At 41.5% G+C, this 27,410-nt stretch overlaps 1 protein-coding gene across 5 annotated transcripts in view; it reads left to right on the forward strand.

Moving 5' to 3' along the window:
- Arhgef6 (Rac/Cdc42 guanine nucleotide exchange factor 6) overlaps positions 1 to 27,410 on the forward strand; it is a 117,769-nt gene that overhangs the window by 17,128 nt on the left and 73,231 nt on the right. For all 5 annotated transcript variants that reach the window (XM_048336946.1, XM_048336949.1, XM_048336948.1 and 2 more), the window contains 3 exons: positions 18,404 to 18,488; positions 21,232 to 21,356; positions 22,393 to 22,594. In XM_048336946.1, coding sequence (XP_048192903.1) covers positions 18,404 to 18,488; positions 21,232 to 21,356; positions 22,393 to 22,594 — 412 coding nt within the window. The remainder of the gene's footprint in view (positions 1 to 18,403; positions 18,489 to 21,231; positions 21,357 to 22,392; positions 22,595 to 27,410) is intronic.

The raw sequence follows: 27,410 nt of genomic DNA on the forward strand, positions 1-27,410 counted from the left end.
AGTAACTTCTTTAGCTACCATTTTGTGTTCTAATAATAGAAACAGTTTGGACAGATTCCTCTTGGAGTTGAAAAATCAGGAAAGCTTCTCAGTCTTTTCTACTCTAAACATAAAGTAGAAGAATGTGAGAAAACTAGAATTCTGGTTTCTCATGGATGAAATAGTTCAACTTCTATGTCTTTTAAAATATGCATATTTATTTTACCATTAAAACATGAATTTGGGCTGGAAATATGGCTTAGTGGTAGAATGCCTAGCATGCATGAAGCCCTGGGTTTGATTCCTCACTACCACATAAACATAACAAGACAGAAGTGGCGCTGTGGCTCAAGTGGTAGAGTGCTAGCCTGAGCAAAAAAGAAGCCAAGGGCAGTGCTTATGCCCTGAGTTCAAGCCCCAGGACTGGCAAAAAAAATCTGAATTTAAAACATACTCCAGAGAAAGATGATTACTATTTTAAAATTAAAAAATCAATGAATGGTCATTTTTTGTTATTGTGACTGAAAAGAAATTTTCCCCTTGCACTCTGAAATAAATAACAAACTTGTTGAATTGAGCAGAGCTTTGTGTGTGTGTATGCTTATCATCATGAATTGTCTATTAAAAACAGCATACAATATTTAATAAGGTCACCCCTCTGTATCACACTTTGACAATAAAGAAAAAAATATTTAAAAAGGAAAGAAATGGCTTCTGCTTTGGGTTGAATGTACTAAATACATATGAAAAGGAATGCATTTTTTTGTTTTGTGTTTTTTTATTTTTTTTATTAATTGGACATAAATTTTTTTACAAGGTGTTGTGCAAAGAGGGTGCAGTTACATAGTAGGGCAGTGTGTACATTTCTTACGATATCTTACGACCTGTTTTTCTATCCCTTGTATAGGTCAGGTTGACATATATGCAATATACAATGTATCAAGAACATATACAGTATTCACAGACTTGGTCTTTACTGTCTCTCCGTCTCCCTTTGTTAACAGTCATATATCAGGGAGATCATGCCCCTTTGTTTTCTGTGTTCTAGGCTTGTCTCACTCAACATTATTTGTTCGAGTTCTGACCATTTCCCTGCGAATAACAGTATTTCACCATTCCTAATCGCTATGTAGTATTCCATTGTGTATAAGTACCATATTTTTTGGATCCATTCATCTGTGGAGGGGCATCTGGGTTGTTTCCATATTTTAGCTATTGTGAATTGTGCCGCGATAAACATGGAAGTACAAATGCCTTTTTGATATCTTGGATTTTGCTGTTTAGGATAGATGCCTAGGAGTGGTATGGCTGGGTCATAGGGTAGGTCTATATTGAGCTTTTTGAGAAACCTCCATATTGTTCTCCAAAGTGGTTGTACTAATTTGCACTCCCACCAACAATGGAGAAGGGTTCCTCTTTCCCCACAGCCCCTCCAGCATTTGTTGTTTCCTGAGTTCAGAGTATAGGCCATTCTAACTGGGGTGAGGTGGTATCTCAGGGTTGTTTTTATTTGCATTTCCTTTACTAGCAGGGATGTTGAGCATTTCCTCATATGTTTCTTTGCCATTTTTATATCTTCTCTTGTGAAGTCTCTCTTTAGCTCTTTTGCCCATTTCCTAATAGGTTTATTGGGCTTGGAGGGGCTTAGTTTTTTGAGTTCTCTGTAGATGACCGATATCAGGCCTTTGTCTGTTGCTGTGCTGGTAAAGATCCTTTCCCATATCGTTGGCTGTCTTTCTATTTTGGTGGCTATGTCCTTAGCTGTGCAGAAACTTTTTAATTTGTAGTAGTCCCATTTGTCGAGTCTTTCTCCTATTTGTTGTGCCCCTGGGACTCTATTCAGGAAGTTCCTTCCTGTGCCTATAAGTTCTAGTGTCTTTCCTACTCTGTCCTTCAGTAGTTTCAAGGATTCAGGTCTGATGTTGAGGTCCTTGATCCATTTTGAGTTGATCTTGGTGCATGGTGATAGGCTTGGGTCTACTTTGAGTTTTCTGCATATGGCTGCCCAGTTCTCCCAGCACCAGTAGTTGAAGAGGCTCTGTTTATTCCATTGTATGTCTTTAGCTCCTTTGTCGAATATCAGTTGGCTGTAAGAGTGCGGTTTTATTTCTGGGTCTTCAGTTCTAATCCATTGGTCTTCCGATCTGTTTTTATACCAATACCATGCTGTTTTTGTTATGCTGGCCTTGTAGTAGAGCTTGAAGTCTGGTATTGTGATACCTCCTGCACTGCTTTTTTTGCCTAGAATTGCTTGCTATTCTAGGTTTTTTGCTGTTCCATATGAATTTATGGATTGGTTTCTCTATTTCAGTGAAGAATGTGGCTGGGATAGGAATGCATTTTATTAGACTTTTTGATCACTGGACTTTTCTTGGCTGGAGATATAAATTATCTTGTTTTAAATATAACTCACTCTAATTTGGCTTTGATGTTGACTCTACTCCAAGCTATTTCTGAGGGCAGCAAGGCACAGAATGCCTCTATTAAAACTATGCAAAGCCGGGCACTGGTGCCTCACACCTACAATCCTAGCACTCATGAGGCTGGGATTTGAGAATTGTGGTCTGAAGCCAGTCCTGGCAGGAAAGCCTAGGAGACTCTTAGCTTCAATTAACCAGCAAAAAGCTGGACGTGAAGGTGTGGCTCAAGTACTAGAGCACCAGCCTTGATAGGAAAAGCCAAGTGAGAGTGTGAAACTCTGAGTTCAAGCCCCATTACTGGCACAAATTAAAAAACAAACAGCTATGCAATCTTTGGTCAATGATCTGTTACTCTACCTCCATTCTAATTTGGTTGCATGTGTCATTGAGGCCATCCCCAAGAAGCTAAGAGGTGATGGTGTACTAGCAGCCCAGGATAAGCTATGCATGGTGATTGATGATGATAGTTGGGGTTAGACAAGTCAAAAAAGCTGGCTGTGCTTCTTGAATTGCAAATAAAAGTGTAAAGGCACTTGTCAGTTTCTGTGTGTGTGTGCGCGGGCACACGCATATGTGTGTGTGTATGCTGGTAATGGAGATTGAACTCAGGGACTAGAGGCTGTCCCTGAGCTTTTGTGTTCATAGCTAATGCTTTACCACTTGAGCCACAGCTTCACTTCTGGCCTTATTGACGCTTACTTGGAGATATGAGTCTCATGGGCTTTTCTGCCTGGGCTGTGGTTCTCAGCTCTCGGCCTCCTGAGTAGCTAAGATTATAGGCCTAGCTCACTTGTCGGTTTCTTAAGGCCCTTGCTTCCCAACTTTTTAGAGGGATTGAGTGTCCACTCAGGCCGGAAGCTACTCCATCCTTGCATTTCAACCTTGGCATTGCTACTTCTCCTGCTGTGAGCTGCAGGAAAGACTTAGGAGACTAGGCTTCTGTTTAATTTGCTGTGGGTCTTGTTAGGCACTGTCAGTTTGGATACTACCATACAGGGAGATGTATGGGTTCAGAGATGTGGTTCTCTGATGATCTTTCTAGTATGATGACTATAGAGTATATAGTCACATATCATTTCTATTTGACTTGTGGCAGATTTACCTTCCTAATTAAGTTCTACTTAGACAAATAGAGTCAAATCCCACTTTTATACTTTCTCAGGGACTTGGATATTATTACAGAGATCAGACATGTCAACTGAGGGATTGAATAGGACAAGAGGGAAAAGAAGGAATTAAATTAAGGTAAGATGAAGCGCTGCAGTTCTCAAAGCAGTGAGTTAAACCATTATTAAGAACTTATTTCACCCTAGACAATATCAAGGATATTTTCCTGCTCCTTGGAAGTGTGGACATTATTTTAAGAGGCAGCTCAATATATATATATATATTATATACACACATAATATATATATTATATATATAAAATATATGCATTATATATATATATATATATATATTATGTGTGCATGTGTTTGTGTATCCGTTCTGGGGCTTGAACTCAAGGCCTGGGTACTATCTTCAGCTATTTTTGCTCAAGAGTAGCACTCTATCATTTGAGTCACAGCTACTCTTCTAGATTTCTTTTGACAGTCCTGGGACTTGAACTCAGGGCCTGAGCACTGTCCCTGAGCTTCTTTTGGTCAAGGCTAGCACTCTACCACTTGAGCCACAGCACCACTTCTGGCCTTTTCTGTTTATGTGGAACTGAGGAATAGAGCCCAGGGCTTTATGCATGCTAGGCAAGCACCCTACTGCTAAGCCACCTTCCCAGTCCTCCAGATTTTTTTTTGTAGTTTAGTGGAGATAAAAGTCCCATAAGCCAGAAGCCAATGGCTCACACCTGTAATCCTAGCTATTCACGAGGCTGAGATCTGAGGATCACAGTTCATAAGCCAACCCAGGCAGGTAAGTCTGTGAGACTCTTATCTCCAAAGAACCACCAGAAAGCCAGAAGTAGAGCTGTGGCTCAAGTGGTAGAGCACTAGCCTTGAGCTGGAGAGCTCAGGGACAGCACCCAGGCCCAGAGTTCAAGCCCCAGGACCAAAAACAAAGTCTCATTGACTTTTCTTCCCTGGCTGACTTTGAAGCCCAATCCTCAGATCTCAGCCTCCTGAGATGCTAAGATCACAGGCGTGAGCCGCTGGTCCCCAGCAGCCTTACATATTTTATGAAGAGCCCTCATTGTGCAGCACGCATGAACACTAAGAAATCTTTTGTATGATAGTTTGCTTGTGCTTCATGGCTACCTCCATAGCAAAATGAGGATATATACCAATCACTTTTGAGAAATGTGTGTGAACCAAGAGAATGCTGTATTTTGCTAACTACAGAAATTTTAATAACTTTCTTGGGAAAAGACTGTACATTCTCTGCTGCTTATTTGGGAATCTAATATATTGGGGAAAATTTTTTTTTGGTCAGCCCTATGGCTTGAACTCTGGGTCTGGGTGCTGTCTCTGAGCTTGTTTTGCTTAAGGCTCCTTCTGGCTTATTGGTTGTTCATTGGAGTTAATAGTCTCATGATTTTTTCTGCTCAGGCTAGCTTCGAACAGAGATCCTCAGATCTCTGGGTTACAGGCATGAGTCACCAGGCCCAGGTTACTTCTTGTTTCTTTTTAAAATTGTAATTTTAGGCTGGGGATATGGCCTAGTGGCAAGAGTGCCTGCCTCATATACATGAGGCCCTGGGTTCGATTCCCCAGCACTACATATATAGAAAATGGCCAGAGGTGGTGCTGTGGCTCAAGTGGCAGAGTGCTAGCCTTGAGCATAAAGAAGCCAGGGACAGTGCTCAGGCCCTGAGTTCAAGCCCCAGGACTGGCAAAAAAAATTGTAATTTTATGTAGTTGTACAAAGGAGTTTTAATTCCATAAATCAGATTATGGATATGATGTATCAGTGTCATCCCTTTCCATCATTTCCCCCCCCATTTCTCCCAACCATACTTTCTTGTTTTATATTTTACCCCAAGTCTCGGTTTCATTGAGTTCTCAAGGTGTGACATGCAATCTCATACCAAGGAGTATGTGATCACTCCCTACTTGTGACTTTCTCCCAAGCAATCTAGGCAATAACTTCATTCCCTTTTAGTGGTGTGAATGCTTTGTCAGCATTCTTAACTTCTCTCTATCACATCTTTCTAAAAGGAAAATTTATTTTACCAAGGGATGGAAACTATATGAGTCCTGATTTATCATGTTCTACTAAAAAAGTTATGTTTCTCTCCTCTTCTTCCTTCTGGAAGCACATGCCAAAGTGGTAGTATAATTGCTGGAAGAAATATGTTTTAATTTAATTTAATTTAATTAATTAATTAATTAATTTATTTATTTATTTTATTTATTTTTTTTTTGGGCCAGTCCTGGGCCTTGGACTCAGGGCCTGAGCACTGTCCCTGGCTTCTTCCCGCTCAAGGCTAGCACTCTGCCACTTGAGCCACAGCGCCGCTTCTGGCCGTTTTCTGTATATGTGGTGCTGGGGAATCGAACCTAGGGCCTTGTGTATCCGAGGCAGGCACTCTTGCCACTAGGCTATATCCCCAGCCCTATTTATTTATTTTTTGACCAGTCCTGGGCCTTGAACTCAGGGCCTGAGCACTGTCCCTGGCTTCCATTTGCTCAAGGCTAGCACTCTGCCACTAGAGCCACAGCGCCACTTCTGGCCGTTTTCTGTATATGTGGTGCTGGGGAATCGAACCCAGTGCCTCATGTATACCAGGCAAGCTCTCTTGCCACTAGGCCATATCCCCAGCCCTATGTTTGAATTTTAGATTAGAGGAAAGACTGATGATAGTCAGCAAGTACTTGTTCACTGCTTTTACAGTGAGTACCACATGGGGTCCTGTCTGTGAGTAAATGGAAGAGTGAAATTTAACCACGTAAGGCGAAGTGTCCAAGTTCATGTTTCCAGAATTTGAAGCTGAATGGGGCTGGGAATAGGGCCTGGTGGTAAAGTATTCTCCTTGTATATATGAAGCCCTGGGTTCGATTCCTCAATACCACATATATAGAAAAAGCTGGAAATGGCACTGTGGCTCAAGTGGTAGAGTGCTAGTCTTGAACAAAAGAAGCCAGGGACAGTGCTCAGGCCCTGAGTTCAAGCCCCATGACTGGCAAAATAAAAAAGAAATAAAACATTAAGTCCTATTAAAATTGAACAAAAAAAAGAATTTGAAGCTGAAAGATAAAAGGAGTTCAGAAATAGGGAAGTGAGCTGAGAATGTGGCTTTAGTGGTAGAGTGCTTGCCTAGCATGCACAAAGCCCTGCGTTTGATTCCTCAGTACCACATAAACAGAAAAAGCTGGAAGTACTCCGTGGCTTAAGTGGCAGAGTGCTAGCCTTGAGCAAAAGAAGCTCAGGGACGATTCCCAGGCCCTGAGTTCAAGTCCCAGAACTGGCAAAAAAAAAAAAAGGAAATAGGGAAGTCTCTTTGAACTGAAATGTGGTATTTGGATGAAACCCTACACATTGGAGTAATTTGGGGAGGACTCCAATGGAGAGCAATGATTCAGATGGCCAAGGGCTATGTAAACTTTGTTACAAAGAAATCTAAGTATCAGAGAGGCCCAGTACCAGGAGGCATACCACCGGAGGATGGTGAGGCATGATTGACTTGATTGGATGGAACAAGTTTGGAAGTAGTTTGGAGGTTGTAAACCAAGAAGGATGGACTTGATCTTGGAGACAGTTTGGAGTTGGGTCATATTAGTTTTCTGCTGAGTAGAATGGCTGTGTTTTGAGACATCTGTGCTAATTGAAAGCATTGTTGCTGATGTCTCTGATATCTGGGTCTCTGAACACCCATCCCACTGTATATGCGTTATTTCTGAGGTAATCCTGTTTGCAACAAGATGCAACAAAATTGACTGATTCAGTAATTAACCCGTCAATGGCTTGATGCCTGTTGGGTATTGATGAGTGTCTCTGGAAGTGACATATTCTTTTGATGGTGGTGACCCTAAATTGTAATCTTCAGATTTCAGCCTCCTGAGTAGCTATGATTACAGGCATAAGCCACTGGTACCAGGCTCTGGAAGTGACATATTTTTTTTGTGCCGGCTCTGTGGCTTGAACTACCACTCTAGCACTTGAGCCAGAGTTCTTTTTTTCTGGTTAATTGGAGGTAAAAGTCTCATGGAGACCGGTCACTGGTGGCTTATGCTTGTAATCCTAGCTACTCAGGAGGCTGAGATCTGAGGATCTTGTTTCAAAGACAGCCTGGGAAGGAAAGTCTGTAAGCCTCTTATCTTCAGTGAACCACCAGAAAACTGGAAGTGGCACTGTGGCTCAAGTGGTAGAGCACTAGCCTTGAGATGAAGAGCTCAGGGACAGTGCCCAGGCCGAGTTTAAACCTCAGGACTAACCAAAGAAAAAAAAAGTCTCATAGACTTTCCTGCCTTTCCTTGGCATATGACTCAAAAGATTCACAGCTTTAGAGTTTGAAGCAGCTTGGTCACCATACAATCACAAGACTTAACTTTACAGATGAGAAAAGATGTATAGCATTTTTGAAAATAATGGCATGAGCCACCAGCATCTGGCTTACCTCAATCCTGTTTCTGAGTTTGCTCTACTTTCAGAAATAACTTTTCTTCAATTGTGATTAATCAGCTTTTGAAGAGAGCATCTAAACTGTCACTAATTAAACCAAATACCTATTGAGTGAGGTCCTATTATGGCTTAAGAATTCTTGTAGACACTGCGGATTCAGAAGTAAAAGGAATTTACACTGGTGTAACACTGCTTACATTCTGAACATAATCTTCATGTAAGTACTTCTGACAGAGCAATGACTATCAAGTCTCTTGTATATGCTGAATATTAGGCTAGGGCATTGGGACAGTGTGAGTTAGACATCCAGAAGTCATCTTGTGACTCACAGAGAAATCAAGACTGTGTACTAGTAGGTCACTGAGGGCTTAGGTGTCCACCATCATGTAGGGATGGAGCTGTTCAGAAGAAACATAACGGTAGGTCAGTGGAGAACTTGATGGAAACTTTTGTAGGACTTTCTGTTGCTTAGAAAGCTATCTGCAATATCTACTTTGTTCATGGTCCTTGTCTATCTTTGATCTTTATGCAGAACTCACTTTCTAGCATTCTCAGGAATTCTCTGGAATTCAGAATGAAGTGATTGCTCCTAGTAGGTTCTAGGACTCTAAATCTAATTCATGAAAGTCCCTAAGAAATCATCTAAGGGAACCTGCTCTTCAAAGTCGAGCCTCCTCCCTAACTGTCATACTGGCAGGAAGGAGTTGCTGATGACTAGTATTAGTGAGAAGGATCATGTGTTTAAGTTGGCCCTCTCATCACAGAACATTCTAAAATAACTAGGACTCTGAGTGTCTCTTGTATTTGTTATGATCTATAGGAAAGAACAAGGGACAAGCCTGAAAGATATTAGACATTTGTCACCACAAGTCTGAGTACTCTAAAGAGTTAAAATCTATTATTGAGTAATATAAAATGAGTTATTTTTAAAAATTCACTTGTGATTTGTTGTTAGGAGCACAGAAAACATTTGCTCACAGAAACAAGGTTTTACACAGTGCTTATGTTTTCTAGTTGGCCCACAACAGCCTGTTTAATACTTAATGTGGCTAAACTATAGAACTCCCAGACTAAGTAGCAGGTGCAGTGTTAAGTCTCTGGGAAAATGTGTTCTGCATTCCAGTTTGGAACACTAGGATCTCTCTCTCTGTCTCTCTCTCCCTCCCTCCCTCCCCCTGAACGGGGGAGATATTGGAGGAGTGTGTACTCCTAGCTGTGGTGTTCAGACAGCTGAGGCATTACCCATCCACCCCACCCTTGCAAACTTCGGAGGAGAGGGAGCCGCAGTGGCTGTCTGGCTGTGAGACAGCTGGTTCCAGGCCTCCTGTTTCATGTCCCTGCGTTGGCAAGCACTACTGACAAGAGAAATTCCATCTTTTCCTTTCTTTCCTGCCTTTCCTTTCCACTTCTTGATGAGATTATCCAAAACCAGTTGTTCTCTTTGCTCCTCTCTTTCTCATCCTGTAACTTCTCCCACCATGATGCCTATATTATTCCTTGTCTGTTGTTCCCCCTATTTCCTGAACACTTGATCCTCAGTGGGAAAGAAATGTCTATTGTGGGCTGGGGATATGGCCTAGTGGCAAGAGAGCTTGCCTCGTATACATGAGGCCCTGGGTTTGATTCCCCAGCACCACATATACAGAAAACGGCCAGAAGGGGCGCTGTGGCTCAAGTGGCAGAGTGCTAGCCTTGAGCAAAAAGAAGCCAGGGACAGTGCTCAGGCCCTGAGTCCAAGGCCCAGGACTAGCAAAAAGAAAAAGAAAAAGAAATGAGGAGTGAATAGTGAAGGAGTCAGCCAGATCTTGGCTCCTATCCTAGGAGTTTGTTGGCACTCGAACTTCCTGGCTCTGGATTCTATGAGGTCCAAGTCATCAAGGACTCATACTACTTATACCAAGTGACTCTACAGAAATTCTGCAATACCCCCATACTCCGATGTTCTGATTATGTACTATCTGGCTCATTTCTAAGTGTAAGTTAGCTTACTATGTATCATTCTTTTTTTTTTTTTTGGCCAGTCCTGGGCCTTGAACTCAGGGCCTGAGCACTGTCCCTGGCTTCTTTTTGCTCAAGGCTAGCACTCTACCACTTGAGCCACAGCGCCACTTCTGCCCGTTTTCTATATACGTGGGGCTGGGGAATCGAACCCAGGGCTTCATGTATATGAGGCAAGTACTCTTGCCACTAGGCCATATTCCCAGCTCTATGTATCATTCTTTATGGAGAAAGAGTACTTAATTTAGCAAGAATTAAGAAATGCCAGTATAGTTTGTGCGTGGCTAGTGAGTGTATTCTCAAGAGCCTTGAGGATTGAAGACCACACTACTGTCTTTTTAAGCCCCTGTTCAGACAATGGGCCATGAGGATTGTCTTTGACCACCTGTGCTCAAAGATATCTCTCGCTTGCCAGATATGAGAATCACAAAAACTGGGATTGCCTTCTGAAGATCCTCAGAAGTAGTCAGCGTGACAAAGCTCGGGTTGGAGAGAAGGTTTGCTGACCTCTACACTAATGCTTTTCAGCACAACTCATGTTGTAGCTAGAGGCACAAATCAGATCTTGTTCCCAAATTGCTGAAATGCTTTGACTTGCAGGAGGAAGTAAAAGTAGAGTCAACGGTAGCGTTGGTTGCTTTAGCCTTGTTGGACATCAATAAAATAGTTATCAGGCTGGGCGCCTGTGGCTTATGTCTGTAATCCTAACTATGCAAGAGGCTGAGATCTGAGGATTATGCTTCAAAGCCAAGCTGCCTTTTATCTCCAATTAACTACAAAAAACAGCCAGAAGAACTGTGACTCAAGTAGCCTTGGGCAAAAAAAAGCTCAGGGACAGCATTCAGACCCTGGGTTCAAGCTCCAGGGGAGGTACAAAAAAACAGCATGAGACCCTGAGTTCAAGCCCTAGTACCAGCACAAAACAAAGCAACTTGTTCCCTTCCCCCCACCCAGTGCCCCAAACCAGTCACTAGTGACTTGTGCCTGTCTAGCTACTCGGGCACCTGAGATCTGAGGACTGAGATTCAAATCCAGCTTGGCCAAGAAAGTCCGTGAAAATCTTCCAATTAATGACTAAAAAGCCAGAGATGGAGCTGAGGCTCAAGTGGTAGAATGCCAGCCTTGAGTCATAAAGCTCAGGGACAGTGGTTAGGCCTTGAGTTCAAGCCCCAGGACTGGCACAGGAAAAGAAGTTATCAGAAGTGGACCTCTGTCTCAAGTGATAGAGCACCAGCCTTGAGTGAAAAAGCTAAGAGATTGTACCCACAATCAGAGTTTAAGTCCAGTACCTGCACACAGACACAGAAGAGTAGTTATTATTTTCCAACCAGGTAAGGTACCAATACCATCCACTGTCTTCTAGTAAATGAAGTACTAGTGGGTAATGAGTCCAGTTTCTGACCTAAGAGCCTTCTTTGCTGCTGACTTGGTAAGTGCTTCGAATAGGAGCTATGTGGAAACATCTGAGGTTGCATTCAAGAGCCAGGGGCAGTGCTACCCAGTGAAATCTGACTAAGCAGCTGAGATTTGTTTTCTCTGGTGCACTATGTGATGACATTTCCTCCAGTGTTCAGGGCTAATCGAAGCAGTGTGCTCAGCTGTGGGAATTACAGAATGCCATTCAATGGGAGCTTAAGTTAATTTCAGATTTTGTTTAATAGGAGCAAGAAGAACAAGAAAGAGCTGGAATGTTCCAAAATATTGAGAACATTTTCTTTATGCACATATGAAACATAAGCTCTGTGCCCTTGTGGTTTCACTGAATCACTTGTTTTTCAGTTGATTAGATTTTTAAAAGTTGAGTGATGGAGCCTATTGTGAGTACCCCAAACCCCAAATTAACTTTCAATGGAGGTTGATTGGGTGTTAGCGAAGTCACTGTGACATTAAAGGCATTACCAGTTCTGAACTACAATACGCTATGGCTTCCAGGGTGTGGTTGTGTTGCTGTGATTGGCTAAGTCGGGTGGTTAGAGTGTGGTGTTGAGGAAATGAAAGGTCTGATGGTCACCGCATAGGGTCGAGAGGGGTTTACATAGTCCTGTAACCATAAGCTGAGCCCCTCTCCCCCACCAACGAAAACCTCACAAGATATGGATTATACAGCTCTTCCCTGCTTCTGGAAAATGTGACCAAGTGGCTGCTGGAAAAGATCTGTACCCTGAAATGAGAAGGGCAATGTAGGAGTTAGGCAAGGCTCCTTCAGCGATAGTCTAGTTATACAGGGAGACTTTCCCTTTGCCACAATTTGGATTAGTCATTTTAGAGGTTGTAACAAATTTATTCCAGATGGTACAGATGCTACTTGTATATAGGCAGGACCAAGGAATTTCTTTCTGTGTACAAACCCATAGTTACTTTCCCACGTTTTTTTGATGGAAACATGACATGTACAAGTAGGGCTGCAAGGCCCTCAGAGAATTTACTTGTGGAGTGTGTGTGTGTGTGTGTGTGTGTGTGTGTGAGAGAGAGAGAGAGAGAGAGAGAGAGAGAGAGAGAGAGAGAGAGAGAGTCATGGGGCTTGAAATCAGGGCCCTGGCACTGTCTTTGAGTGTTTGTGCTCAAGGCTAGCACTCTATTACTTGAGCCACGGCTCCACTTCCGGTTTTTGAGTGGTTCATTGGAGTCTCTCAGAGTTTCCTGCCAGGCTGGCTTGCAACCGCAATCTTTAGATCTCAGCTTTCTGAGTAGCTAGTATTACAGGCATGAGCCACCAGCTCCTGGCTTACTTGTAGACTTTTACTGCCGCCACTGCTGTGACTTAACTATTCTGAGGTTTAGTTTGTGCACATTAAGAAATGGGGGTAGCTAAGCTCTGGTGGCTCACTCCTGTAATCCTAGCTACTCATGAGGCTGAGGTCAGAGGACTGCGGTTTGAAGCCAGCCCAGACAGGAAACTCTATAAGGCTCTATTTGTTGTTGTTGTTGTTGTTGTTGGTCATGGGGCTTGAACTCAGGGCCTGGGTGCTGTCCCTGAAGTTTTTAGTTCAAGGCTACTGCTCTCCCACTTGAGCCACAGCACCACTTCTGTTTTTCTGGTGGTTCACTGGAGATAGCAGTCTCCCAGACTTTCCTGCCCAGGCTGGCTTTCAACCGCGCTTCTCAGATCTCAGCCTCCTGAGTAGCTCGGATTCCAGGGGTGAGCTACCGGCGCCTGGCTTCCATGAGACCCTTATCTCCAACAATCTACTGAAAGAAAGCCACAAGTGGTGTCGTGGCTCAAGTGGTAGGGTGCTCACCTTGAGCAAAAGAAGCTCAGGGACAGTGCCAAGGCCCAAAGTTCAAGCTCCAGGACCGGCAAAAAAAGAAAAGGATAAGAAAGAGAAATGAAGGAAATAATTGTACGTGTGTTGTGGACTTCCTGGGAGAATCACATGTAGTAAAAGGAAAAAAAATGTTAGTGTCTGCTAAAACAAAATACCATGAACTAGGTAGCTTATGAACAACAGAAATGTCTTACTGGTTTAGGAGATTATGAAATTCAGGATCAAGGCTGTTGCAGACTCCAGTAGTGTAGAGTCAGTGTCTAGTGTCCATGTGCTGACTCTGTCCTCATATGGTAGAAGGGACAAAGGAGCTCCCGAGTCCTTTTCCACTCTAATGACCTAGTCATTTTCCAGTGACCCTGTCTCCAACTCCCATCATGTTGGGGATTCACACATGAATTTTAAAGATCACAAACATTCCAGTCACAGCAATATATATGAAATCTACAAGCCTGGTTCCTGGTATATGGCAGCGACTCTAGAAGCCAGTAGTAAGTGCTACAAGACTAATGAAGGAATGGAAACAAAGGTTGAAAATGCTTCTTACTTTGTGTTTTTTTGCCTGGGTCACTTTAGGGAACATGCCATACAATAGCATATATTTTGAAACTGAGCACTACTCCAAAAGGATGTATTTGTAAAGTCATACAAATATTAACTTCTGTGAAATTTGTACTGGCAGATTCTCCAACATTTCAAAATTAACACCTGGTGTTTAGTGGATGCAAATAGGCTTTAACTGTCATTGTGCGGAAATCCAGGATGAAAAATATGTGGGGAAACAAGTAAAAATTAACTGCCTTGTCTGGTTTCATCTATTAGCATAGGATTGGACTTTAGGCTGAGTCTGAGGGGGTACTTCAAAATCCTTAGTGAAGCTTAATCTCTGTCTCTTCTATTGCTTGCTCTGAGTAAATGTTTTGTTGTTTTACTGAACCTTGCTTCATGCAGTGGCAGGAGTGGCATCTTGAAGCCATCTAGCAGTAACCTAAGAAGTAATTCTTTTCTTCTAGTCCTGCGTCACAGTAGTGGCAAAATGAATGGAGGGTGGGAACCTGCTGTTTATCTGACCTTCACGGATCCAATTGGAATTAACCAGTTTATTTCTGGACAAAAACCAGATAGAAAAAGTTTAGCTAATGTGGAACTCAGACACTAGAGACACTAAACAGGCAAGTGAGGCTCAAACAGAGCATTAGAAGATGATATCAGCATGATCTTGTGATTGAGTTTAAAAGGGGCTTTAGAAAAATTATATCCAGCATAAATGTGAAGCTCCACACAGGTTCCATGGTTTTTTGGACAAAAACAGGAATTGGTTTTCCATTTTGTGTGCATAAATGTCATCAGTTGTCAGCAAGTGGTCTGTGCTATAATCTACTTTTCCTTGTGTTCTCTCCCCCTCACCATCACTGACAGAGTTGAGGCTAATTTGTTCCAGCTGGGGTATCAGCATATCAGTGCCCCTAGTCTTTCTGCCCTTTTCCATCTCTATTTGGCCTCATACATCCCATTTACACTAATATCTCATGACCAATAATGGCTGAAACTCCTATGTTCTCTCCAAATAATACTTTCATTTGCAAGGGGACTAAATCTCAAGTTCGTGCTAGAAAGATCCAAGTAGAACCTGTGTGTGTGAGCACGTGTGCAAATACTAGTACTTGAACTCATGTCCTGGGTGCTGTCTCTGAGGTTTTTCACTCAAGGCTGGCACTCTACCACTTGAGCCACAGCTTCACATCTGGCTTTGTGCTGGTTCATTGGAAATTAAGAATCTCATGGACTTTACTGCCCAGGCTGACTTTGAACTGCCATCTTTAGATCTTAGTCTCCTGAGTAGTTAGGATTACAGACGTGAACTATTAACTCTTAGCTAAAGTAGAACTTTCAGTGTCACTTAGTTTGGCACTTGGGAGGGTGAGGTGTTTTGAAATTTTCTTTCTTTTTTTTTTGTATCACTGGGAGTTGAATCTATGACCTTGTGCATGCCGGGCAAACACTCTACCACTGATCTATATTCTTAGCCCTTAGTGAGGTGTTTTAGAAGGTGTTGGTAATTCTATCTGATTTCCCAACTGCTCAGAAATAACAATTCTTATGCATCGTCTTTTCTACCAAATTCCATAGGCCTCTTGCCATTCCTTCCTGTGTAGTTATACAATAGGTTTGCCACAAGTGGCTTAGTGTCTGTGGATAAACTCAAGGATATCTTGGTTTTCTCAAAAGGGAACTGTGTACAGTCTGAGAAACTTTGCTCAGATAGATGAAATCACTCTTGTTGGTGCACATTTTGCTCCCAAATTCAGTCAAGTGAGTCATTTTGGTGTTATCACAAAAAGGCCCTCACCCTGAGTAAGCAACAACTAAAACAAAAGGGAGAAATTTTTATCATTGCTTTTGCTCTTATATATTAGTGTGCTGATTTTTTTGCTTGGTGATTATTTTGACACAGATGTCATTCACACTTTGCCACTTTGTCAACTCTAAGGCCGATTTAGGTTTTGACAAACTAAAATAGAACTCTTGTCAATTCATTCCTGAAGACTTCATATTTTATGGTGTTGCTCTTAGAAACATACTTGGATGGTAGTGTCCATTAACCCGTAGTAATATTAATAGTACCCGTTTACTAAAAGTATATCAATGTCTCATTTTTAGATATAATTGGGCTCGTTAGTCATTTTTGCTTTGAATACAAACCATTCATGGATTACATTTATAGTAGAGTTGTGAATTCCAGAACAGGAGGCCTTATGTAGGATTACATTTGTACATATGTGCGCTGCACTATGAATTATTACAGACTTTGATTTTAGAAATGAATTTTGAGTCTTCAAGAATATGTACAAAAAAAGAGATAAAGGTTTATTTTAATACATCTCCCAGAAAATACGCAGATGAAAAATGGAACAAATAGCTCTCCGTAATGGGAAGGCAGATCCTTAAAATCAGTGTTAATCCCGTTTCATATGGAAAGGTGTATTTTACTCCCACTACTATATTTGGGGAAAGGGATACCATTTGTTTTCTTCAAGAATCTTTGAAACATCTTGGAAGGAAATGTTTTAGGACAGAGCATTTCATTCTGAAGATGAGCATCTGCTTACCTGGAGACATGTGTCGTAGATTTGTAAAAACAGAAAGCAAAGGTTGAGTAGGATGTGGTACAAGGCAAGCATGGCAGGAAGCTGGGTAGAGGGAGCATAGTTCTGTTCTTGTTACTCTTGCTGCTGCTGCTTCTGTTGTTCCAGTATGGGGTTGGGACAGGCTTTTGTAGGGTTAGTTGGGATTTTTGTCAATAGGTTAGCTCTCTTTTTGTAGAATGTTGTGATTGGCTGCCTCTTTCTTAGACCATGGTTCAGAGTTCATGGGCCCAGAGCATCTTGAGAGCCTAGTTTTCATACCTGCACTCCATCTGACCCATTTTGAAAGCTTATCTCACTTCCTCATTCCCCCTGGCTTGTTTTCTGTATGCGGGGTTTCTCTACATTTCATGTGGATCTTCACGTCTTTTTTTGTGTGCTGTGGCTTCCTAAATGGGAGCCTCTTCATATCACCTATGTCTACACTATTGGCTGGCAAATTAATACATGGATCTGTATATAAGAATATTCATTTCAAACATACCTGTGTGAGACTACAAGAATTCTTAATTTATTTGATTTTATTTATCTTTTGTGGTAGTACTGGGGCTTGAAATCAGGACCTGAACACTATACTTTAGTGTTTTTGTGTTTGGTTTTGTTTTTGTCGGTTGTGGGGCTTGAACTCAAGGCCTGGGTGCCGTCCCTTAGCATTTTCTGCTTGAGGCTAGCGCTCTACTATTTTGAGTCACAGAGCAAATTCCAGTTTTCTGGTGGTTAATTGGAGATAAGAGTCTCATGGACTTTCCTGTCTGGGCTAGCTTTGAACTGTGATCCTCCTATGTCAGCCTCTTGAGTAGCTAGGGTCACAGGCATGAGCTACCAAGAGCCCAGCCTTCCCTTAGGTTTTTCTCTCAGGGAATGTAATGAACCACTTGAGCCATAGCTCCACTTCCAGATTTTGCCAGTCATTAGACTCCCATAGACTTTTCTGCATGGGCTGGCTTCAAGCCATTATTACATTATCATATCTCATCTTCCTAGTACCTAGGATTATAGGTGTGAACCACCAATGCCTGGATTCAATACATTTTAATACAGCAAATACAGTTAAAAATTAACAAATTATGTTGGATTTAAAACAATGTTAGGTAATTGATGTCTTCACTAAGGACAGTAGTAGCATATCAGAATGGTAGGTGAGACTGGCAAATTAAATTTCAAGCCCCACTACTGACAAAAAAAGTGAATTCTCCATTCCAACCTTTGGGGCTGGGAATGGGGCTTGGTGGTAGCCCTGAGTTCGATTCCTTAACACCACATACACAGAAAAAGCCAGAAGTGGTGCTGTGGTTCAAGTGGTATAGTTAGCCTTGTGCAAAAGGAAGCCACGGAGCGTGCTCAGGCCCTGAGTTCAAGCCCCAGGGGACTGGCAAAAAAAAAAAAAAGGTTCAAATCCTCCCACTTTATCAAGAAGGGCCAAGATAAGCAACTGAAACCAAGAACTGACGCTGGGAGCAGCTCTGCGCAGTAAGTTTGGCAATATGGAATAGCCACCCTAGGGAGCTTGGATCCAGCGGGCCCCAGCAGGGAGGAAGGGGAGGAGGAGCGAAAGGCAACTACTGACAGCATCTTTACTGAGTGCAGTGAATAGCCAAGAAGAAAGTAGGTCAAAGAGCCTCCCCTTAGTTATTTGCAGACTGTTGAGGACTTTCTGTAGGTGACAAGCATTAACTGTAACCCATACCTAGGAGCTTCCAGTAAGTGAGCTAACAATATTGATATGTTCAGGTCAGAAGAGTGGGTCTGAGTCTGCAGTGTGCATTTCCTGGGTGGTGCTGAGGGGAGGAGCGGAGGGGGTTGCTGCTTTCTCAGCTGGCTTCTCATTTCCCATTACTGTGACTCACTGATGGCCCGCCACATGTCATTAGGCCGCTCAGCTGCCGCTCTCGCTTCTCCCAAAGGTATACAGAGATTTGCGTCTTGGCTTTTACAGTGTTTTTGTTTTTTTCCTCCTGAGAGCTGGAGGAAGTGTCCTTTTCACGGTTTTGTTTGTTGAATACTTACAATGTCTTATACTTTCAATTTTCCTTTCTCATAGGCATTTGATCCTGATGACCTTTATTCGGGGATCAATTTCGCCAAGGTTTTAACTACTCTGTTAGCTGTTAACAAAGCAACAGAAGGTAAGGAGGTTTATGAATTGTGACTTCTGGGTGTGATTTATGACTTTTGGAATCCAAGGTATTTTTTTCGCCAGTTGTGGGGCTTGAACTCAGGATCTGAGCACTGTCCCTGGCTTCTTTTGGCTCAAGGTTAGTACTCTACCACTTGAGCCACAGCACCACTTCCAGCCTTTTCTGTGTATATGGTACCGAGAAATTGAACCCAGGGCTTCATGCATGCCAGGCAAGCACTCTACCATTAAGCCACATTCCCAGTCTCTTTTTGAAAACAAATTTTTGTGTGCTCGTCCTGGGGCTTGAGCTCAGGGTCTTGGCACCGTCCCTGAGCTCTTTTGTTTAAGGCTAGCACTCTACCACTTGAGCTTCACTTCTGACTTTTTTGGTGCTTAATTGGACACATGAATCTTGTGGACTTTCCTGCCTGGACTGGCTTTGAACAGCAATCCTCAGATCTTAGCCTCCTGAGTAGGTAGGATTACAGGTGTGAACCACTGCTGCCCAGCACGATCTATGACATTTCTGATTACGCTAGTGGCCAACTATGGTCAGGTTTGTTCAGTTGGCACAAAGTTTTCCTCCCTTGCCCCCAAATAACCCCAAATAAGTATCAAATACTTTAATTTTCATGGCTTAAACACATTTATCACAGGATTTAAAAATGCTCAACACAGAGTTATTCTAATGTCCATAATATCATAATAACAACAAAAATTATTTAATTCAAAATTCTTGCATAGTTGACTAAATATAATTAGACAGAAAATAGCAAGGAAAAAACTAGTTCCTTTTTTAAAAAAATACTTACAAAATACAACCATCACTTCCTTTTCTCCACTACAGATGTATTTTTTATCATTGATGTTTATATGCCTTTGATTTTTTTTGTGTATATCTTTGGTCATGTAAAGGAACTCCTTAGTAACTTTACACTGGACATCAAACTTAGATGTCACAGTGAATGAAAAGACTATCTTATTTAAAGGTTTGACATCCACCACTCTGGAGGCTATTGGATACGAATCGTAGTAAATTTGAAGACAATGGTAATAAACTTAGTTGTATCATTATATACCAATGATTCTGGTTCAAATGCTTGCAGCCCTTTCCTTGGGTCTAGGTTATCCCAAGAGCAATAGGTATTCTCATTCAAACTTAGAAACACTCTAGGGAATCAGATATCACCATCATTATTATGATAAAGATGATGATGTTGTCCGCATTACAGGTGAGGGACGTCAGCCCCACAGTTGCCCAACTAGAACCAACAAGCTCTAGGGTCCGTAGTCCCCAAACAGGAATCATGCTTCTCAGTGAGTTGGAGATCTAAGAGGCTGTGTGCTCAACATTGCCAGGTGCTATAAAGGAAGTAGAGGCTAAGGTCTCCACCCTGGAGAAAATTACCATCTATTTAGGGAGACTCAACTTACCCACGTGAAACAATTAGAGAACAAGAGCAGGCAATATAATCAAGTGCCAACCAAGATGGAGCATCTACGCAACTATCCAGTAATTATAGTTTTAGTTCAAAAGAGCTGTATATAATAGCGAGACATGTAAAAATACTTCTCCAAAGTTGTTCTTTTGCTATTTGGAAAAAAATACTTTTCAGCAAGGCATATAGCACAAAGTACAGCTAATTCAAGTAACTATATTTAACACTCATGACAACTATCCAGTTCTGGGCAAGGAAGATCGTATAATTCTAACATTATGCCACACAAATTATACGTTCCTTTGCCAAACTCTCCCAGCAAGCTGTACAGTCTCTTCCCTTACCACAGATATTTATAAAAATACAAGGAGGTGAAAGTTAAAACGCCATACCATCAAGGAAATTACTTGGGTACTGAGCTTGTTGCCTAGGGAATGTTTGGGCTTTAGACTTTTGCAGTTTATATCTTTTAAAAATAAATGGAGAGGAAAAGAAGCCTCATTAGAATTTGTCAAGAAGCCAGTCTCTCTCTACTACACTCTGAGCACACTGAAAACACCCAGCTCAGTTCTGGCCTGGTCGAATTTCATAATGATTTCAAGGAAGACAAAAATCTGGAGTTTGATCTTAAAACAAACAAATAGAAAACCTACAACAACAAAACCCCTCAATTATTCGACTATTAAAATTGCATTTGGCCTCAAGTGGTAGAGTGCTAGCCTTGAGCACAAAGAGGCTCAGGGACACTGCCCAGTCCCTGAATTCAAGCCCCATAACTACAAAAACGAAAAATACAAAATAAATAAAATTGAATTTGCCTTAGACATACTCCCCCTCATTCTCATTCTCCACCCCTTCCCCCCAGCACACATTATATTATATACACCCCACATAATATTCCATATAAGAAAAGAACCACTGAGCTATGAGCTAAAAACAAAGTCAGAAATTTGAAATATTTCAAAGTAATAAGAGCCACAAACAGCTGGTAGGTACCCAATTTAGTTCTGCCTTGGACAGCAGGGCTGACTGTTACAAGTAGTTCAGGCGGGAAGAGTTGTAGAGAAATGGGTTGAGAGAAAATGTGGTTCTGTCGCTGTTTTTCATTCTACTGGAGAGCAATTGCCAGTAAAGTTAAGAAGTTGGCCACCAAAAAGGGAGGGTTGGGGGACCCAAATATTCTTGGCCTGTTTATGAGGACAGACTCACAGCTGGGCTGCCTTTCATTGTGCTGCGTGAAAGAGAATGTTCTATTGTAGATGATTTCTGACATGAATGGTTCATTTACTATGCCTTTTCCTCTTCTTACAGATCAGCTATCAGAAAGACCATGTGGACATTCCTCTTCTCTTAGTGCTGCTAATACTTCTCAGACAAACCCAGAGGGAGCAGTTTCTAGCACAGCTCCAGGGCCACAAAGGCAGTCAAAGGCAGTGGTGAGTATAGTCCCCAATTCCCTCAGCAGGTTTCAAAATCCAACCAAATCACATGAATAGCCCAGCTGAATTTCCCTGTGTGGCAAGATAGCCATTGTCTTTTGTTTTGCGTATCATCCAAAAAAGGAGTTATAAAATAAGCACCAGTTCAGGCTGTCTCAATGGAATATGTCGGGTCTCTGGGTCCCAGAGTCAGAAAGGGTTGAAGCCTCAGCTCTGTTAATTACTAGAATCCAGCAAGTCACTTAAATGAGAATGCTATGCAAATGTAAGCCATTCTAATGTCTTATGATTGCAATTTGCTATTATTTTTCTGTCCCCTGGTTTATCAGAACTAAATAGTAAGTACCTGGCACTTAGTAAACAATCAATAAATACTCCTTGCTATTCTTATCATTCCTGTCATCTTCAATTTTCTCTGATTTCCTACTAAGTAAGACTCAGTTTTAAATATCAGTCTGTGATGAACTTCTATATTGGGATCTTCCAGTTGTCTTTGCATATGGTCTTAATATTCTTATTAGGAGCTTTTATTTGGAAGGAAATGCCCCATCTTTTGCCCTTTAGGTAAAATCTTTTCTACCCTATTGAGAAAGCCACCTACTTACTATATGTACGCTATCTTGATCTATTGTTTCCAAAGCATTTTAAATAGGTAGTTCTGGATCTTTCTGAGATCCTTTTGAGAAGATGACAAACACCCCTTGGGTCCTCTTAAATTGGGTACAACATTTCATGAGTATCAACTCCATTGATCAGAAATCCATTGCGCTGATCACTTTCTCTAAAGCATCTGTGACCCTCACAAAGTTAATCCCAATCTATAGAAGGTGGGTTAAGAATTGACTTAGTTAATTATGGGAGATGGGATACTTTGACATCGAATACTAAAGCTAAATGAATACATACTTGACATTGCCTACTTAGCTAAATGAACACATTATTTTAATTTTTATCTTTCACTCCACTTTATTTGCTTGAATATATGTAATTTCTACCCATGCTTTATCTCATCTGGTGTTGCTTTTTTTCCTAGGAGATGACAGAGAATGGAAGTCACCAGTTGGTAGTGAAGGCAAGATTCAACTTTAAGCAGACTAATGAAGATGAACTATCTGTCTGTAAAGGCGACATCATTTATGTCACTCGAGTTGAAGAAGGAGGCTGGTGGGAAGGCACATTAAATGGGAGAACAGGCTGGTTCCCTAGTAATTATGTTCGAGAAATTAAAGCCAGTGGTAAGTGAAGCTTTTTTTTTCTTTTGTTCATCCTTGGACTTGAACTCGGGGCTAGCACTTTACCACTATTAGCCACAGCTCCACTTCTGGTTTTCTGGTGATTCATTGGAGATAAGAGCCCCAGGGACTTTTTTGCCCTGGCTGGCTTTGAACTGTGACCCCCAGATCTCAGCCTCCTGAGTAGCTAGAATTACAGACATGAGCCACCAGGACCCAGCAAAATGAAAAAAAAAATAAATTCATTTATTGTCAAAGTAATGTAAAGAAGGGTTACACTTTCATACATAAGGCAGTGAGTACATTTCTTATCAAACTTGTTACCTCCTCAGAAATGTTTAAAGCTTTTGAAAAACAAAACATGGCTCTTGTAGTTCCTTGACATTTTTACTGAAAATCTTGTACTTTTAATTGGTTAACAGAAACTGTTTACAGTTTTATGTGTAAGTCAAAAATAGGACTAGAACAGATCTGGGAAAAATCTGTGATTAGGTATTTTGAAATGAAGTTTATTTAGATGACATCAAGACAGCAGAAAGCTAAAAAAGCAAAGGAATTGAAAACACAGACAACTGTTCCATCTTACCTATGTTTCTTTCTGCCAGCCAGTTCTAGCCCACGTAATGTAGTCCACAGTCCTTCCGGCTACCCTAAGAAACAGCATGACAAATAATTTAATAAGAGAAGCCAAGTGGTAACTTTCTTTTTTAGCCCTAGGCCCTTTAAGACCAGATGCCTGAGGGCTCTGGGTGAGAGATAAATATCTTTGGACTGCAGGAAGCTATCTGGCTGCTTTTTATGAACAAGATTGTCCTTAACTCATTGCACACAACTAACCACTTACTCTTTCCCCTAATCACATCCAGACAGTGAAATCTAATTGCTCTTGAGAGACCTTTCTTAGAGTTTTGTTTTTTAAACACATTTGCCCTTCTTGAAGAAGAAGATGGATTCTTCTTATAATATCCTGCTCCCTCAAAACAATGAAAAACAAACAAAAATCCCAACGGCAACTACATCCTCAACCTAAAAAACAAAACAGAAACTCCAAAATTCTAGTACATAAAAGTAAGTCACAATACAGGTAAAACACTGTTCAATTGTTTATTTGTTTTGTTTTTGTTGCCAGTCCTGGGGCTTGGACTCAAGTCCTGAGCACTGTCCCTGGCTTCTTTTTGCTCAAGGCTAGCACTCTGCCACTTGAGCCACAGTGCCACTTCTGGCCTTTTCTATATATGTGGTGCTGGGGAATCGAACCCAGGGCTTCAGGTATATGAGGCGAGCACTTTACCACTAGGCCATATTCCCAGCCCCACTGTTCAATTGTTGTATCTCTTTATTTTTCAAAAATATTTACTCTAGTGAACGTTTGGAGATAAGAACTCCTCAGTACATGATTTTTTTTGTAGATGTCTTTGTTACCTTTTTTTGTGTGTGTGCTGGTCCTGAAGCTTGAACTCAGGGCCTAGGCACTGTTTCCGAGCTTTCGTGTGCAAGGCTAGTGCTCTACCATTTGAGCCACAGCTCCACTTCAAGGTTTTGGGTGGTGCATTGGAGATAAGAGTCTCATGGACATTCCTGCCTGGGGTGTCTTCACACTGGGATCCTCAAATCTCAGCCTTCTAGGTAGTTACGATTACAGATGTGAGGTACTGGTGCTCAGCATTCATGACCTTTTTTAATACCTCAAAATTTACAGTGTCAATTAGCTAGTAAAATCAGAAATTTACTGTAAAAATAAAGTATTATACAAATATAGTAGCGATAATAAGAGTCCCTTCTTCCTCTGTCTGTCTCTTCCTATAATTAATATTAAAAAGGTTTCCTTATTGTGAGAGAGAATGATGAAAAGGCTCACACATATGAAGATGCACTGTATTCATAAAATGATATGTTGAATTGAAACCCCTTCATATCTTGTACTCCCTTCCTGTGGCTGTACCCTCCCTACCACTGTATCACATCTGAGTACCCTGGATACTGTTTATACGTGTATTAGAACTGGAGAAGCGAGAGGGAACACCAGAATCGAAAGACAAAGAACAAAAAGACAAACCATTCCAAAAGCAACACTTACAAAACCATTTGGTGTAAACCAACTGCACAACTCTTGGGGGAAGAGGGGAAGGGAGGGGGGAAAATGAGGGAGGAGGTAACAAGTAGAACAAGAAATGTACTCACTGCCTTTCATATGAACCTGTAACCCCTCTGTATCACACTTTGACAATAAAGAAAAAAAGCATTAAAAAACCCTTCATACAGCTACTTAAAGACAAAACAAATTTCCCTAAAGGATTTAAGATAAAAAACACTTTCTGTGTTCTAGAATGAGTTAAAAGAAATATCTCATAGAATAGGATGTGTTTACTAGCACATTTATAGTTATTTATATATGTGTCGATTTCTCAGCATTTTTATGGTGTTGGAAATGGAACCCAAAGCCCTGTGTATGCTCTGCATGCACTCTACCACTGATCTATGCCCCTAGCCCTTGTGGTTTGAATTACTGGGATTGAGATGTTTCCGTTAATCTTTGAAGTGTTTTCACAGGCATTAGCTGGAATTTCCTTGGGTTTAATGATTTGCACAGCTGATCTTTACCCTTTGCTACATCTTTCCACTGACATAATCTATTTCTAAGGCTCCCTAAACCATTTACCAGATTTACTGTGTGTTTGTTCCCTGCGTCTTCATCTGTAGAACTCAAAGCTCTTGCTGCCTTGGGTGGGAATTCCAAATAGCACATGTTGACATTGATATCCCTCATTACAATGTTCAGCACTGTAATGCCTTATACCAATCTCGCCACTACTGTAAGGACTGTCCCAGACGACTTGCCCTGGTCTTTAGGCCCTTTCTTTCAAGTTTTTCCTGTTCTTTGATTTAGAACTCAGCTTATGACTCATATGGGAAGATTTAACTCTGAGCTGAGCATCTATATAATCTTTAGAGACATCTAAGCTAAATATTAAAGATAGGCTTAGCCTTCAGGGGCCAGAAAGCCTGCCAGTAGGGAAAGACAGAGGACGAGAAGTATAGGGGACAGTATCTGTCATTGAGCCTATTGCAGTAGCTTCTTTTTATTTTTTATTGTTATTATAAAGGTGATGTACAAAGGGGTTACACTTACATAAGTTAGGTAAAGACAATGTCACCCCTTCTCTCACTCTCTACCATACAGGAATTGATACTGTGTTCGTGCCCTTGTCACTTCTGTGATAGAATCTAAATCTAGGAGCTGGGGTAATGCTTTCAAAATGTAGGATTATGCCTGTCATCTGAGAAAGGATAACGGCTAAGGTTATCAAAATAGCCCACCAGGCCTTCTACCCTTTTTTTCCCCTCTTACTCACTCTGCTTCAGCTACACTAGCATCTTGGTTGCCTATGCCACACAAGTTCCTACCTCTCTCTTGCTGTGTTTTCAGTACCCTTCTCCCAAGATCTCATCAGGCTGCTCACCTCGCCTCTTTTTTTTTTTTTTTGCCAGTCCTGGGGCTTGAACTCAAGGCCTAAGCACTGTCCCTGGCTTCTTTTTGCTCAAGGCTAGCACTCTGCCACTTGAGCCACAGTGCCACTTCTGGCCGTTTCCTCTATATGTGGTGCTGAGGAATCGAACCCAGGGTTTCATGTATACGAGACAAACACTCTTGCCACTAGGCCATATCCCCAGCCCCACCTCGCCTCCTTTAACTTTGCTCACTTGCCCACTTCACAGGAGGGCCTTTCGTGATCACCCACTGCCTCTACCCCTTGCCCTACTTTTGTTCCCTTATCATTTCTGTTCATCTAACATACTATACACTTGTGCATTCATTTTATTTACTGTCTGTATCTTATCATGAAAAGTTAAAACATCACAACAACAAAGACTTTTTTGTTTGGTTTAAGCTCAGTAAGTATTTGTAAAATGAATAAATATTGGGAAGTAATGAAAGTCTGTTCATATTAGTCACCTCTTAGGTATTTGGGTGCGTCTATAACAATTCATTTGTCATGAATTCTACCCTTTAGGACCTTCCAGGCTAATAGTTAAAACTTAAGTGCGCAAAACTAACTGGAAGAAGATAGAAGAAAATAACACAGACAAGATCTAAGTAAGGAGTTGTTGTGGCAATAAAGAAATGATCCGATTAACAATAACCGATGTTGAGGGGCTCTTGCATTGAGTCTTGTAAAATTCTGACTGGTAGAGGGTTAGAGGGAATAAGTGAAAGCATGGAAATAGGAAAGCAGGGCGATAGGGGCTGAGATTAGGTGCATGTAAGAACTGGAACCTTGAGGTAGAGCTCGGTGAAGACAGTAGCAATGGAAAGATAGCATGTGTTATAGGACTTTTTTTCTAGTGGTTGTATCAGTTTGGATTTCAGGGAAGTGCTGACAATAACTGCCAAGTGTGTAGAGAACTCAGCGAGAGGCTCTTGTCGAAGTGCAGACATTGTAGATAATGATGGGGAATATTCTAGTTGATACTGGGGAGGAGGAGAAGTAGATTGATGCTGTAGATACTGTTGAAATGATATTGAGTTTATCAATAACTAGTTATGAGAACAAGGGAAGAGGTGACAAGAATTCCAAGTCTAGGGGTTGAGCTTGCTGATAAACTCCCATGGTCATGTACTGTCCCCACCTAGCTATTCAACTACGGTTGATTCTCAGGATTAGCACCTTACTTCCTGTCCTGAAAAGTGGCCAGGCAAAGAAGCATAATGCATGACTCCTACCCTCATGGCACTTGTGGTATAGTGGGGGAAGAAAACATTAAAATACACTGTGTTCAGTGCTAGAGCTAAATATAAAGTAGTAGGGAGATGAGTGAG

Source organism: Perognathus longimembris, chromosome 28 (assembly GCF_023159225.1).
Source record: "Perognathus longimembris pacificus isolate PPM17 chromosome 28, ASM2315922v1, whole genome shotgun sequence".
NCBI lineage: Eukaryota > Metazoa > Chordata > Mammalia > Rodentia > Heteromyidae > Perognathus > Perognathus longimembris.